Source organism: Exophiala oligosperma (genome assembly GCF_000835515.1).
Source record: "Exophiala oligosperma strain CBS 72588 unplaced genomic scaffold supercont1.5, whole genome shotgun sequence".
Lineage (NCBI taxonomy): Eukaryota > Fungi > Ascomycota > Eurotiomycetes > Chaetothyriales > Herpotrichiellaceae > Exophiala > Exophiala oligosperma.
The window spans coordinates 1,655,672-1,669,992 of NW_015622822.1; the positions used below are offsets into that span (position 1 = coordinate 1,655,672).

The window sequence follows — 14,321 nt, forward strand, 5'->3', positions numbered from 1 at the left end:
ACAAGAAGGATTGATGTAGTACTATTCAAGCACAAGACTTCTTCATTCAAGCACAAGACTTCTTCATACTCTCAACATCCTCTCTCTATCTCTCTCGTCTTGCTTGTTTGCATACACAAAAGAAAAGCAAAACAAAATGGCACGCCTCGCTCCTTACCTCGAACAACACAAAACCGAAAGCCTCAAAGGACCAGGTGACTCCCGACCAACAGCCGCCCAAATAATCAAGGATCAAGGCCTCATTGCGAGTCCCGAATGGAGTGGCAGGGTCATTCTCATTACAGGATGCTCTCCAGGAGGTCTCGGAGCTGACACTGCTAAAGCTCTTCATCTGACCGGTGCGGACGTCTACATCACTGTCCGGGATGTCGCCAAGGGAAAGCAGGTTGCAGACGAGATTCTGGCTGACGGCAAGCCGGGCAAAGTCTCTGTGATCAAGATGGACTTGGGTTCATTGGCCAGCATCCGTGCCGGAGCAGAAGAGTTCCTCCGCCAGAGCGGTGGCAAGCTCAACATCCTAATCAACAACGCAGGTAAGTAAGGATCTTGACTTGATGGAACAGGGAGAAAGAATGGGGGACACCCTTTCCTGCTCAGAGATGGATTCACTTTTCAATTAACGCTTTTTTGTTCTCTGCCAGGAATCATGGCCTGTCCACAAGGCAAAACTTCCGATGGATTTGAACTCCAATTAGGCACCAACCATCTAGGTACGTTTACTACTCCTACTACCACCACCATTTCTCTGGCTTCCATGGCATTGGTGTGTGTGCGTGTGTATGATCCTTTCTTTACCTGATCCCCGTGCTTCCCAGCCCACTTCTATCTCTTCCACCAAGTCAAGGCCGCCCTTTTGGCCTCGGCGACCCCGTCGTTCAACTCCCGCGTCGTGTCGGTCGCCTCCGCCGCCCACAGACACGCCCCGATCAACTTTGACGATCTCAACTACGAACGCACCGAGTACGTCCCCATCGCCGCCTACGGTCAGTCCAAACTCGCAAACATCTACTTTGCCAACGAGTTGGACCGGAAATACAGGGCCCGGAACTTGCGCGCCTTGAGCTTGCATCCGGGAGGAATCCTCACCCCTCTCGCGAGGTATCTCCCGAACACTCATGACCTCATGAACGATGAAGGCCTGATGAAGATGATGAAGAATACCGAGCAGGGAGCCGCCACCACCGTCTGGGCCGCGGTGGCCAAAGAATTGGAGGGCAAGGGAGGTCTCTACCTCGATGAAGTCGCCGAGGCCGAACCCACTCCCGCGGACGCTCCTTACTACTCTGGTGGTTACAACAGTGATGCTTTCAACCCGGAGGGAGAAAAGAGACTTTGGACCGAAAGCTTGAAAATGACCGGATTGAGTGCGTGAATGAGGAAAAAAAAGGGGGAGGACGACGACTTCGACAGCACAATTTCATATCGTTTAAGCCGCACTGGTGTTTCTACCACCACCACCACCACAACATGACAACTCTTTTTCCTTAAAACAAAGATAGAGGGAAAAAAATAGACTCAATGATCGACCACCTTCAATTTCACCTTCAACCGTCCCATACATCTCGGTGTGAACTTGTCCTGCCAGTCCATGTCGTGATCGGTCGTTCCGGAATTGACAAAATCAAATCGTTCGACCAGGTGTGCGATTGCTTGATGAAGTTCCGCCAGAGCGAGACTATGTACACTCCGATACAGACAGGATTAGCCAAGTCTTATGTGCAATACCTTCTCAATAAGTCGATCTTTCGCAAGTAAAAGTAATTCAAGGAAAGACATGTCAAGAGCGACTTACTTTTGACCAATACAGTTCCTGCTCCCACGAGAAAAGCTAATCATGTGGCTTTCCAACTCGTTCACGTCGTCTCCCAGCCACCTCTCGGGCTTGAAGGTATACGGATCGTGGAATATTGCAGGGTCGTTGTTGTACACGTAATGGGAGAAAGAAACTCGAGTCTGTACGATGCCGTACGTGTCAACAAATTTTCCTTGTGCCACCAACAAACAACAACAACACACACACGATACCATACTATACTCGCACAGGGGAACCGGCCGGGGGGGAGGGCAAACTTACTCCAGGTGCAATGACCTCGCCACACAAGACAGCTCCCTGAGGAGGTACCAGTCGAGGGAGTCGAGCAGAAGTGCCCATCGAGACACGTAGAGATTCTTTGACCACGGCTCTCTAAAAGTCGCACACAAAGAAAGTCGTCAGGTCCTTTCTGTCCCTGAGCTGAACGAGGTGAAAAAAAAACTCACCAAGTACGGCAGACTCTCCAGATCAGCAAGTGTCGTGACCGCTTCTGAGCCTCCCAGTTGGAGTTTGGCCTCTCCCAACTCCTGACGAAGTCTCTCCAGAATCCCCGGTCTCTTGATCATTTCCCAAAACCCAAAAGTCAACGCGTGGGCGGTCGTGTCGGTACCCGCGAGAAACATCAAGACGGCATCGGCGGCCAACTCCTTGCGACTGACGACGTACCGACCACCCTTTGGGTCGAGGGCGTCAGCGAACATCGAGGACGTCACCTCCTTCGACCCGCTCGGCGCCTGAGCCAGGGACGTCACGAGCTCTTCACACCGCCTCATCATGTCCTTCATGGCCGCGGCCGCGGGGAACCACGCCTTGACCTTTTGGGTCGGCAGGACGTCGCCGAACACGAGCTTGTTCAGCAAGTTGCCGACGCCCGGAAAGTACCAGAAGAACGGCACGATGGGGGCGAACTCGTCCAGGTAGACCATCATGCTGGGTCTGAGGAGGGGGGCGTCCAACAAACCCAGGTTCATCTGGTAACAGTAATCCATCGTCACGTCGCCGGTGAAGCAAGCAAACGCCACGTCCAGATCGACGGCTGTCCCTCGAGTCGCGAACTCGTCCAGTCGTTCCAGAAACCGGTCAAGTTTTTTGTTTATCAAAGGCTCCAGACGTTTGATGGCACGTCTGGAAAAGGCCTGGACGAACAAATCCCGATGGGGCTTTGCGACACGACCGTCGGAGACGTTCAGGAACGAACCTTCGCATTGTGGAGCATTGTAGAACTCTCGAGGTCGATGGAAATCCGAATTTGGTTTGAATACACTTTGAGGAAGGGTCGAGAAAGTCGGGTTAGTCCAAAAGACCAGGAAAAAGGACGATACAGGTCATCTCACGTTCGATAAGCATCCCAATCAAAAACATGCAATTCATTAGGTCGTACTCGAACGATGGGTCCTGTAGAAAGGGGAGTGCATATAGGTCAGTACAAAGATACACAGACACACACGCACACATGTGTGCTTCCTCCACCGAGCAACAAAGACCTTTGAGAAGTCTTTCCTGTGCGGTGTAGGACGGAAAGAAACTTGAATCTTTCCCATGTGTGAAACTTACGAAACAAGAGGGCAAACGCACCATATCGATCGTGGAGATGTTTCAAATGCTTCACGAGGCAATCCTCCGAGGACAAGTCGTAACTCACGGCGTACAAGTTCGTGACGGCCGCGAGTTTGGGACCAGGGAACCGAGCGAGTGGATGGAACGTCAATCGATAAATCGCGCGAAGGACGATTGTCGAGACCGAAATCAACAATAAAAACAAAATGGTCCCAGAGAAGGAGGAGGAGGAGGAGGAGGAGGACGAAAGTGAAGGTGGTGGTGCCATCATCATCATATCGTCCCAAAGTATCTCGGTGGTATAACACAATGAACAAACGTTTCCGTAAGTTAGGTGATCACACAGACGATAAATGCTCCTTCCTTCACAATTTGAATCAATTGTAAGAAACACACTCGCTGAGGAAAGGGGGGATCATGACTTTGTATTTGTTTCAGGCAAGCAGAAGATGTAAGCCCAGGATTTGACACACGAGGTCGTATGCAATGCTCACACCCTCATCTTCCGTCTTCTTAAGCGAGTACTTCGTATCTTGGGGGCCAACTACCCACTTACTACGGAGAACTACGCTTAGCCGCAATGCCAGTGTCAGCATTTTCGTGATCAATGAGTTGGAATCTCCTTTTCATCAAAATTAAATCGGGCCGAAGACATTGGCTTCCTGCTTACTGCCTCTGCATGGAATAAATGTACTTTTTTTTTGATACGGACTCCAGCGAAGCCCAAGTCACATTAATAAGGGCTGATGCCGAGCGCCGCGTCAAAAGTACCAATAGCCAGCCCTTCCCTTGACTTGCTGTAATGATACACTTTTCGAGTAGTACCTAAACACCCAGACCGAATCAATCCTCGTCGTCATCGTCTGCATAACGCGGCCCTCCAGCGGCTGGTGTGGGTGCGTCGAATGCACCACTGGCATACGGTGTGGGTGCACTGGCTGCAGGCGTAGGAGCATCAAAACCGAGACGGTTGTGCGTGAGTGGATCCCTGTTCGCACCCTTTGCAAAATTCGGTGCTGGTGTCGGCGCATCTTGAGGACCGGCTCCTGGTGTCGGTGCACTGAGGTAAGGCGTGTAAGGGTCATCATCATAACGACCAGAAGCAGCCGGTGTAGGTGCAGACACGCCAGGTGTGGGAGCATCGTAGGGGCGTGCAGAAGGGGTAGGTGCCGAGGCTGCATTGCCAGGACCACCCCAAGCAGGTGTACGAGAGGATGAAGAACCATAAGCTGGAGTTCTCGAGCCAGCCGCAAAGGCATCGAACCCAGAATTTCCCGAAGAGCTGAAGCCATGATCAGCTCCATATGGAGTCTTTGCACTCGCATTCCAAGCCGGTGTGCGGCTGCCGCTGGTGCCGTAGTTGCCTGCGCCGCCGTAAGAAGTCATGCCGCCACCGCCGTAGGATGTCTGTGATCCTGATGCTCCTTTCCACGCTGGAGTGCGCCCTGAGTCTAGGCCAGAACCGCCGGGACCACCCCAAGCAGGTGTTCTTGACGAAGCACCCCATGCAGGAGTGCGACCGCCATCCATGACGCCGGCAGGAGTTCGCCCACCAAAGCCTCCATCGGGAATACGAGATCCTGGTCCACCAGGGCCTGAGCGCATCGTTGGCGGACCACCTCGTTGTCGAATCCAATCCTCGTATCTCGTTTTACTCTGAGTGTTTGTGCTGGATATAGATTAGCATGGTCCGAACGGCTTACTTGGGTGATACGTACTCAACGATGGAAAGGTCAAATTTGTTCAGGTTGATGGTCTTATTTTTGGTCTGGAGTTCAAGTCGTGCTTCTCCGGCTGTCGTGTCTTTGACTATTGCGCGGTGACCTTTATAAGTACCTTTGTTGATGTGGACATGTCGTCCTTGAAGAGGGTCACGGCCGGGTCGTTGAGGTGGACCCATGGACATGTCTGGTCGCTTCATCTGTAAGGCAGGATTCATCTTCGTGAGATCTGTGGAAGGTGCAGTAATGCGGCCACCTTTTGCTGCGGTCGTGATCACATTTGTGCATCTCGATACCCAAATGCCAGAATTCTCAATTCCCAATTTGTTGTGTGCAAACACGTATCCTCGATGAATGTGCAATATGGTTCCACTCTTACCCTCGCCACCAGATTCACGGACAACATCGCCCACTCGGATCTCGGAACCGTTCTTGTCTGTAGCCACGGCATTCCTGCGAGTCTCAATCTTGTGAATCTGTGAGGGCATCCTCGTTGTGAGCGAGCCGTTCTGGTCCAAGAGTCGTACCGATTCACGGTCGGCTTTGATGACACAGCCAACTGTGGTAGGACTGTTCACCGGTTAGCAGAGACCACCAGACTTTCTCAGGTGGAGACTTACTCGATCTGTACCAGTTCCTGAACATCAAATTTACTTGTTCCTGCACCTCCGCTGCCGCCATCCGTAGCTTCTCGAAGATCTCTGCTAAAAACAGTGATCTCCTCGTTACTAGTGTTGGTAAGGACAGTGACCTTGTCGTCTTTGATGCGAAGGACCATTCCCACTTCGTCACGATACTTGCTTCCTCCAATGATCTTAACATTGTCGCCTTCTCTGAAGCGTTTCCGTAAGCCCTTTACTGGCACCTCGACAAGCTGGCTGGCTAGTTCTCCTTCGGACACCATGATGGAAACGATGTTACCCTTGACAGCCTCTGTTCTGCCTACGATACCTCTCTGCTCACCCTCATAAACTTCAACTTCATCGCCAGGAAGAAAGCTGCCTTCTGCTGTTGTGTTGCGGAGACTGTGCGCGAGGGACTCCAGATCCAGAGTTTCGGTACCGTCGGCCGCAGTTTTTGTCAGTTTCGTGATCTCGTCCAACCTCGGGTTCACATTCTCGGTTGTAAGGTGCTGCAGTTTGAAGTCTTTGATCAAGAAGCCGTCCTCATACTGGTCGCCCTTATAGGTCCAGCTCTTATTGGAAAGACCACGGTTCTGCTGCATAAATCTATCATGCTTTTTTCTTGCTTCGGCCTCGTTGAATAATCGTTGAGGCGGTCGATTGGCAATACTGCTTCCGACACCAAATGCATTCGGACGCTTGCGCTTGGCGTCTGGGCCGAGTGGACGCGTAAGATCCTCATCCGCACCGTACGCGAGTCGAGGGACAAGTCGGACAGTCACATCGAGACCGTTGGATTCGACAGCTTCTATCATACCCAGATCGCCCTGGTACAATCCGCGCTTTATGCGAACGTAGCCACCGACTTCAAGCTCTTTACTCTTAGTAACTCTCAAGAGGTCGGGCATTTCTTTGACAGGGACCAGGTTCATCTTCGATCTTGGGTAAACATCAGGAACGTTTGCGAGCGCGTCGTCGACATCCACCTTCTGTCGAGCTTCGACAAAGATGTATCCCGCCATAGGGCCATCGCCACGCTCAAACGCAGAGCAGATCCGTAACGGTTTGCGACTGTTCTGACTCTCGAAGAATTTCTTCATGAGCCTGCTGATGATCTCGCGCTCCTTCCCGGCTTTGCACCTAACACCCCAGATGCTCGGATCGTTGACATCAGGCATCAAGAGATTTTGTGGCACAAAGGAAGTATTGCTGAGAGCTGCGGTTGTTCTACGTCCGTATCTTTCCTTGTAAGCTGCAGCCTGCTTTTCCGCGTCCATAGAGGCCTCGAGTTGTCGTTGTCGGTCCAGCTCTCTGTGTCTGGCGTCGTCCTGATCAGCTTCCGGCGGGATGTCATCGTCCGGGTGGGTGTCTTGGATGAATTCGGGACCTAGGTCGTCCTCATCGGCTTCGATCTCATCGTCGTCCTCGTCAACTTCGGCCTCTTCTTCGAAGAATTGGTTCAGGCCTCGTCTCCTGCGCTTTCGAGGTCGGCTTGCGACTGCGTCCTCATCTTCGTCCTCGTCTTCTTCATCCTCTTCGTCGTCGTTCCCGTTAAGGTCTTCACCCTCGCCTTCGTCATCCTCGTCGTTATCTGCTTTTGCGTCGGCATCCGCGTCGGCGTCGGCGTCGGCGTCTTCGTCATCGTCCTCCTCCACGACTTTGGGTTTTCTGGCAGGCGAAGATGACCGGTTTCCATTCGTTCTGGATCGCCGTTCATCTTCGGAATCACTGGCGTCTCGTTTCGCAATTTGTGGCTTTGAGTCTACCGCATCATCTTCGGCGTCGGAGCCAGCCTCGACCCCCGGGTTGAAGTCGTTGTCAGACTCCTCATCATCTCCACCAAAATCTTGATTGAGCCACGATTGACCCGAAGCCATGTCTGCTTCTTGCCACGGGAAACTTCCCAAGATAGAACCAAGATTGCGGTGAGTGATTGCTTGCGCCGCGTAGAGAGATGGTATTGGATGGCAGGGTCAAGCCAAAGATGAAGTTAAATGGCTCGCCAGAAGTTTCGAGCTGTTGTTTGGATCCCTTGAAGCGCGAGTGCAGATGCCACCTGCGCTCGCCATAGTTGCCCGAAGAGATGGATTTTGTAACCACGTGACCGTCGCCTTTCTTTCACGTTCAAGGTCACTCACTCGTTCTTCACTTGATACATCATAATGAATACATAGTCTTTGTGAGTATTGGACAATCATAGATGAGTGGCTACCATGGTTGTCACTGTTACAGATGCATGATTCTATCAGTGACGGTGCTACATACTACAATCCAGACTAAACTCGTCATCATATCCTGGAATATTTAATCTCCCTTTGCGCGAGATGAGATCTCGATCGCCTGAGTTCACACATTGCGACAGTCAAGAACACAGAGTCACTTATAATCGACACTGATGCTGTATTCGGGCTTCTGCCGCAGAAAGAGTCTGCTCAGTTGTCCAAATACCCAACCATTCGAATTATGTTAACGAGGTGCTTCTCACTTGCATTGAGTCGAGTCCGGGGAGTAAGTACCAATAACACTATCCGATGAACACATTGAAGGTGGAAAAGAGGAATTCAGGCAATTGCCAGGGCTTAATATTGCCAAAAGGGCCGGGTTGGCTGTACGCATTGGTGGTACAGAAATTTGACAACGAGACATCAAAGCATTGGAAAAAGGCGCATACTCCTTCAATCTTTCGCATGAATCCATTGTATCCTACAAATCCCACCATGCAGTGCTCATTCTCGTTTTGCAAGTTTCATTTCGTAACCACCTCAGGTCTTTTATGTCTTACTACTTCGTCTGCCTCTTCTCCGTAGCCTCCCTGTAAAACCCAGCAACCAAAAAGGCCAATTCAAGCGCCTGCTTTTCGTTCAACCTGGGGTCACAGAATGTCGTATAGTTCAAACTCAGGTCCTCTTCAGTCAGTTCCTCGGCACCACCGACACACTCGGTCACGGCCTCGCCGGTCAATTCCAGATGCACTCCACCGAGATAGCTGGACATGGATCGATGAATTGTCAAGGCTTGTTTCAACTCTGACAAGATGTCACTGAACCGTCGAGTTTTGAAAGTCGTCGTTCCGTTCGTAGATGTGCCGTCGGTGCTGGGGCCTGTGACGGTGGCGTTGCGGCCGTTTCCGTGCATGGGATCACATTGCCAGACCACCGTATCTCTATGCGCCGACGCCTGCACCGCTCGAATATGCCCCGGAAGGTGAGCAGCGATCTTGTCGTGGCCATAACGAGTGATCAAGACAATCTTTCCGACTTCGTGTCCAGGATTGAGGATGTCGAGCAGAGGCACCAGGTCAGTGGCCGGCATGCTGGGTCCCACCTTGACACCGATTGGATTGGCGATGCCTCGGAAGAACTCAACATGGGAATGTGTCAGTTGGCGGGTTCGATCGCCGATCCAGATGAAGTGCGCCGAAGTGTCGTAATAGCCCTTCGTCGGCGGTAAAGGTGGTGGCAGCTGTGTCGGTAGAGAGGTTTTTCGGTGTTTGTTTGGTGATGCAACAGGTTTCGAAGGCAGGGCAGGTGGCGCCGCGTTGGAGGGGTGCTTGAACAATCGAGTGAGAGATTGCTCGTACTCGAGTAACAGCCCCTCGTGAGACGTGAACAAGTCGACAGTCTCCAGACCTCCGCCAGTGTCGAGACCTATCGTGCGCATCATGTCAAGAGTGTCCGTGATTCGCTCGACGATTGCCTGGTAATGATCTCGAACGGTGGGATCCCGAACGTGCCCGAGACTCCAGTCTAGAGGGGCATGCAGATCAGCCAAGCCCGAGGAGAGTGCGGCTCTCAGGTAGTTCTGTGTCGCCGCAGAGTGGAAGTACGCGTCGACGAGTCTTTTGGGATCGGGTTCGCGGGCAACAGGATCCGGCTCGTAGCTATTGAGAATGTCTCCTCGAAAGCTGGGCATCGTAACCCCGTCGATGGTTTCCATGGGCGAGGACCGCGGCTTTGCGTACTGACCAGCCATCCTCGCCACACGTACAACCTTCTTTTTCGCGCCGTAGATGAGGACCAGGGACATTTGCAGTAACAGCTTCACCTTGGCTTCGATCATGTCTTGATTGCAGTAATCGAACAGCTCTGCGCAGTCACCACCCTGAAGCAGGAAGGCATTGCCCTGGGCGACCTCACGCAATTCATTCTTCAGTCTCACAATCTCTCTCGGCGTCACCAGAGGTGGGAGCGTGTTCAGCTTGCTAACGGCGTGGTCGAAGGAAGCCGTGTCTTTGTAGGCGACAGACTGTACTATGGGTCTCCCTTTCCAGCTTGATGGTGACCAGACACCTGGTTCTTCATTCCGCGCCATGTCCCAGCAACTCCGTACGGCGGGGCGCCTGTGCGTGATTCGATGAAGCGTGGAAATACCAGATGTGAGGTAGCCTTCGATTAACTGAAAGAGTTGTCACGACAGGGAAACCGCTTCTGAACTCGAGCCTTTCGATTATGTCTTCAATACATGTATTATATTATAATTAGTCTTCTCAAAAGCGGTTTATGAAGGTTTGTAACCGAGTGTTTTGATCAAGAAAATTCGACGTATGACTCTGCGTGTCCAAGGGAGACTCTGATGTTACATTTGGCACCATTCCCCTTTCGGATTTTATGTGTTCAAGTGTTTATTCCACAACCACTCTTGGTCCACTTGTTCTTCTGATCTCTGCCACCACTGAACAGCATCCTCATCACAATGGCTGAACCAATTCCGTCGGCCACTGCAGCCGCAGATGCTGGCGACGATGAGACCGCCCAAAATCTCCCCGCCAACGCCGAAGATCGCAAGGCCGCAGCTGCGCTCAATGCGCTCAATGCAACCGGCATGTCGCAAGAGAATGGAGAAAGTGCCAGCAAAGGTCCTTCGGCGGCTGACCAAGAGGCACTGGGAAAGGCTATGTCGAGGTTAGAAATAGCAAGTGGCGTGAGCAAGAAGAAGGAGGATACCAAGAAGACCGAGGCGAAGAAAGAGGTGGAAACCAAGAAGAAGATCAAGGTTGCTTCAGAAGATGTCAACTTCCTGGTATGTTGCTGCATACTACTCGTTACAAGTCGTATACTGATACTCTGATTGCAGGTTGAAGAATTGGACCTCTCAAAGAACAAAGCTACAGAATTGCTACGGTCTCATGAAGGCGACGCAACCCTGGCTGTCAGGGCCTTTATCGCCCCTTCAGTCAAAGTCTGAGGCATGAGGCCATCACGTTGCTCGAGAGACATACGAGTGTACAGTTCTGTACATCCTGGAAGGCACGCCCTATCGTCTGTCGGCCGATGGTAACTCAACGAGATGTCTCATCACTTCGAAAGACTGCTTTGAAAGATCTTGATTGCCCTCAGACAGACTGTATATGGGAAGTTCAAATTGAACTTGCGAGTCGTCTAGATCAAAGACAATACAAAGGCTGCAGCGTCGAGGCTATGTCACCAACAAGGAAACTGGTCATGGTACTTGGAAATATTGCTCTTTGGCAGGGACAAGCAAAGCAGCCGCTGATCGAGCCGTCGAGTCTTGCGCAGGCCTCACTCAAACTTCGCTGTCCAATGTTCTGTGATCGCCACAGCACCTTGGTGCAATAGGGTCCCCAGCAAGCAAGCGGTAAGCAGCACCAGGCTTCGTGCTCGGCCGAGTTTTGGGCCCCTCTTCGATTCCAGCGCCCGGCTCTTCTTCGGCTTATATAGATTTCCAAGATGTCATGTAAAGTCTTCTCACGAGGTACAACCGTGATCCCACTTTCTCCGTATCTAAAACCAATGAGTAGTTTGTCGAGCGCTGGTTGACATGGCCCGCTATAATAAATTACAGCAACTTGGACCCGGAGTGAGTCCGTTGTGGCCGGTCTTGGCAAAGCTGCCGGCACGATGATATAATTTGACTTGCTCCGTCATCGACGTCCCAACGGCGGAAGCGCCAGACACCAACTCAGAATCTTGAGACCAGGTGGACAAGCTTGCTCAAACCGAAAAATCCAACATCTAGCCACGAGCTTGAAGCGATGGGAATGCAAGAGTGGACCGTGAAGGAGGTCAGTCGGTTCACCATGGACGACTTGAGTTTCAATGCTTACCTCTGGCCAGGCGTACTACCCGTCAAAATGTAGTCTGGGCGAAGGTCCGTATTACACCCCAGAGCGACATGAGCTCCGATATATGGTTCGTTCTCAGAATTGCATCAACATGCGCTCAAATATGTGTTCTGTGGCACTGAGTCATGACGTAGGACATCAATAACAGGAAGCTGTTCATAATCGACTTGAACAAGGGCCCGGATTCGGTCAGGATACTTGACACAAAGATGCCAATTGGCGTCACGGCGAATATCGACGGTGTAGATTCTTCAGAGGTCATTCTGGCAGGGGCAAAGGACGGCGTCACCAAGTTCAACCTGAAAACTCAGGAGCATGAATATGTGGCCAAGTACTGGAGTGGTCCAGATGCCGAGGATAAAACCAGAAGGTAAGGGTCGACGGCCTTCCATAGGGAGCATAGCTAAGAGCGATCGTTGAGAATGCGTTCAAATGACGGTGCCGTCGACACCCAAGGTCGATTCTGGGTCGAAGCCTTTGTTGACCCTGAGATTGCTGAACTTACCGAAGAAGGCTGTCTGTTCCGACTTGACCATGACGGCACGCTACGAACGATGCACGACCACATGACCATTCCCAATGGTATTACCTGGAATGCCGACGACAACAAGATGTTCCTTACCGACTCGCCACCAGGTGACGTGTTCGAGTTTGACTACGATCCCAAGACCGGAGATATTTCCAACAAAAGACTGTTCTTCCACCTCGATGAAGCTGCGCAAGGAGTTCATCCCGACGGTCACGCCATGGATGTTGAGGGTAACATCTGGCATGCTTGCTACGGAGGCTCCAAAGTCATTCGCATCTCACCGAAAGGAGAAATTACTGGAGTAATTCACCTGCCCACACGCAACATTACCTGCCCTACCTTCGCCGACACAGAGCTGTTCATCACTAGTGCAAAAGAGGCCGAGCCTGAAAAGTTCCCAAAATCTGCCAAATTTGCGGGCAATTTGTTCAAGGTGGATGTCGGTATCAAGGGTATGCCGAAGTACCCGGCTCGCTTGAGGTAGACCCTTGCTTGAAATCCTTGTATGCTTCTAGAAGGAGAACGAGCGATGGACAGAATCGAAATCATTTATTGAGAAATTGAAATTCATCCTTGTCCCGGCGTCTAGCCATCTGCTGCCGCCATCCGGTTTAGGACATCAAGATGTCATAGCCACCCGATTTGATTCGAACAATTTCGCGCGAATTGCCAGGAGGCCTCTTGTCCTCAATTTCACTGGTGCCGTCAAGGATATGCTGGCAGTGTAGGGCTGCGCCTCGAAAAGACTATCGGATGCCGGACATTGTAGGTCACGAGCTGGTGCATCTCGGGCGAGAAGTGACTCGGAGCCTCTGGGGCTGGCCTATTTCGTCAACAGCGAAACAAGCGAGAAACAAATTCTGGGTTGCCGATAATCATTTCAAAGCCTGGTGGTGGATGATTGAGGTATCAAGTTGGTCACAAGGACCAATCTCTCGGAAGGCCGTTCCAGATGCTTTTGAGACTAGGGGCTGTGAATACCAGTTCTGGGAAAGAATGGAACATTTGATGTTTCTCGAAGGTGTTGGCGGGCCACAAGCGGCGCAGGGCTGAGCTTTAGCGAAATTGAGGATCGCTGGCGAGCTTCGGCTGAGTAGCATGAGAGCTGCACCATACTGTATCGTAATGACGGCTGGCGTACGGAGTACTCAGTCCATATAAGTCATGCTGTGTTTTGCTCTGGTATACACAGTCATTTCAACAGTGGTTTGTATTGACCACGACCAACAATGGCAGACCAGGGGGGTCTGTTCCAGCATGTCAAGTAGTGTCTGTGATACCATGGTACATGTAAAGCTATTGCATCAGGGGGTATGGAGTACGGGTACCCGGAGTGCATCATTCATCATCTTTGTTTCCATGATCTTCCCAGTGCTCGGTTAAAGAGGCTGGACGTTGATCACTTTCATCTCTCCGGAACATCGTCCGTATCGCTCAGCTGTCGTCAGTGACGTGGACCGGTCAATTACTCAAAGCAGTCCTGAATCGGAGGAGGGTTGCAAGCGAGGTTGGATTGTCCTCGTCTGTTCACAAGAATCAAGGCAAAGTTGTCATGTGTAGGAAAGTGCGACATTCAAGGGTTGGATGAAGCCCACATATCGACGGAAGTCTCGCGTATGGTACCATAGTGTTGGCATTAGCCCAGAGCCCGGAGAATGGGCTCCTTCGGTCGATGTGTCTGGTGTGGTGTGGCCGAAACCCCAGCAATTTAGATGCTTTGTAGCTCAGAATCCTTGTACTCCGTATCGCTAGCTAGCTTGGCCTCGAAATCATTTCATCTCTCTGTGCCTTTTGATTTCGTCATTTGGCGAGGTTGTTTTCTGTAAGAACTGTACTCGTAAGATGGAACTGATCGTGTGTCGTCTATCGTCTGGAGCCAAATGTTTGCCTGGAAATTAGATTTGCGTCAATTCCTGGTGCTGTGCTACTGTAGGTCCGGAGTATTGTACCTTGCATCGCTGCCCCTAGTCGCAGATTACAGGGATGGTGCCCTCGG

General features: G+C 51.5%; 6 protein-coding genes across 6 annotated transcripts; 3 read left to right on the top strand and 3 right to left on the bottom strand.

Moving 5' to 3' along the window:
* Nucleotides 1-136: 136 nt before the first annotated feature.
* On the top strand, nt 137-1,372 carry PV06_05927 (uncharacterized protein; the record flags this gene model as incomplete). The annotated part of the gene is made up of 3 exons (XM_016406980.1): nt 137-533; nt 642-710; nt 816-1,372. The coding sequence occupies 3 exons, from the start codon at nt 137-139 to the stop codon at nt 1,370-1,372; spliced, it is 1,023 nt and encodes a 340-aa protein (XP_016262584.1).
* Nucleotides 1,373-1,515: 143 nt separating this feature from the next.
* On the bottom strand, nt 1,516-3,638 carry PV06_05928 (uncharacterized protein; the record flags this gene model as incomplete). Its single annotated transcript, XM_016406981.1, has 6 exons — nt 1,516-1,675; nt 1,793-1,953; nt 2,075-2,185; nt 2,260-3,076; nt 3,148-3,208; nt 3,368-3,638. 6 exons carry the CDS (start codon nt 3,636-3,638, stop codon nt 1,516-1,518), a joined length of 1,581 nt encoding a protein of 526 aa, XP_016262585.1.
* A 575-nt stretch (nt 3,639-4,213) lies between these two features.
* PV06_05929 (uncharacterized protein) lies at nt 4,214-7,591 on the bottom strand (the record flags this gene model as incomplete). Its single annotated transcript, XM_016406982.1, has 3 exons — nt 4,214-5,039; nt 5,089-5,661; nt 5,712-7,591. The coding sequence occupies 3 exons, from the start codon at nt 7,589-7,591 to the stop codon at nt 4,214-4,216; spliced, it is 3,279 nt and encodes a 1,092-aa protein (XP_016262586.1).
* Nucleotides 7,592-8,140: 549 nt separating this feature from the next.
* PV06_05930 (uncharacterized protein) lies at nt 8,141-10,223 on the bottom strand. Its single transcript, XM_016406983.1, has one exon. It carries the CDS (start codon nt 10,023-10,025, stop codon nt 8,496-8,498), a length of 1,530 nt encoding a protein of 509 aa, XP_016262587.1. The 5' UTR covers nt 10,026-10,223; the 3' UTR covers nt 8,141-8,495.
* Nucleotides 10,224-10,385: 162 nt separating this feature from the next.
* PV06_05931 (uncharacterized protein) lies at nt 10,386-11,443 on the top strand. The gene is made up of 2 exons (XM_016406984.1): nt 10,386-10,733; nt 10,788-11,443. Exons 1-2 carry the CDS (start codon nt 10,407-10,409, stop codon nt 10,896-10,898), a joined length of 438 nt encoding a protein of 145 aa, XP_016262588.1. The 5' UTR covers nt 10,386-10,406; the 3' UTR covers nt 10,899-11,443.
* A 164-nt stretch (nt 11,444-11,607) lies between these two features.
* On the top strand, nt 11,608-12,863 carry PV06_05932 (uncharacterized protein). Its single transcript, XM_016406985.1, has 4 exons — nt 11,608-11,736; nt 11,789-11,863; nt 11,931-12,166; nt 12,218-12,863. Exons 1-4 carry the CDS (start codon nt 11,707-11,709, stop codon nt 12,807-12,809), a joined length of 933 nt encoding a protein of 310 aa, XP_016262589.1. The 5' UTR covers nt 11,608-11,706; the 3' UTR covers nt 12,810-12,863.
* Nucleotides 12,864-14,321: the final 1,458 nt, after the last annotated feature.

Coding starts and splice junctions, on each gene's coding strand:
- PV06_05930 (XM_016406983.1), bottom strand. CDS start 10,025: ATGGCGCGGAATGAAGAACCAGGTGTCTGGTCACCATCAAGCTGGAAA.
- PV06_05931 (XM_016406984.1), top strand. CDS start 10,407: ATGGCTGAACCAATTCCGTCGGCCACTGCAGCCGCAGATGCTGGCGAC. Junction 10,734..10,787: donor CAGAAGATGTCAACTTCCTG/GTATGTTGCTGC, acceptor CTCTGATTGCAG/GTTGAAGAATTGGACCTCTC.
- PV06_05932 (XM_016406985.1), top strand. CDS start 11,707: ATGGGAATGCAAGAGTGGACCGTGAAGGAG. Junction 11,737..11,788: donor AAGAGTGGACCGTGAAGGAG/GTCAGTCGGTTC, acceptor ACCTCTGGCCAG/GCGTACTACCCGTCAAAATG. Junction 12,167..12,217: donor GCCGAGGATAAAACCAGAAG/GTAAGGGTCGAC, acceptor GCGATCGTTGAG/AATGCGTTCAAATGACGGTG.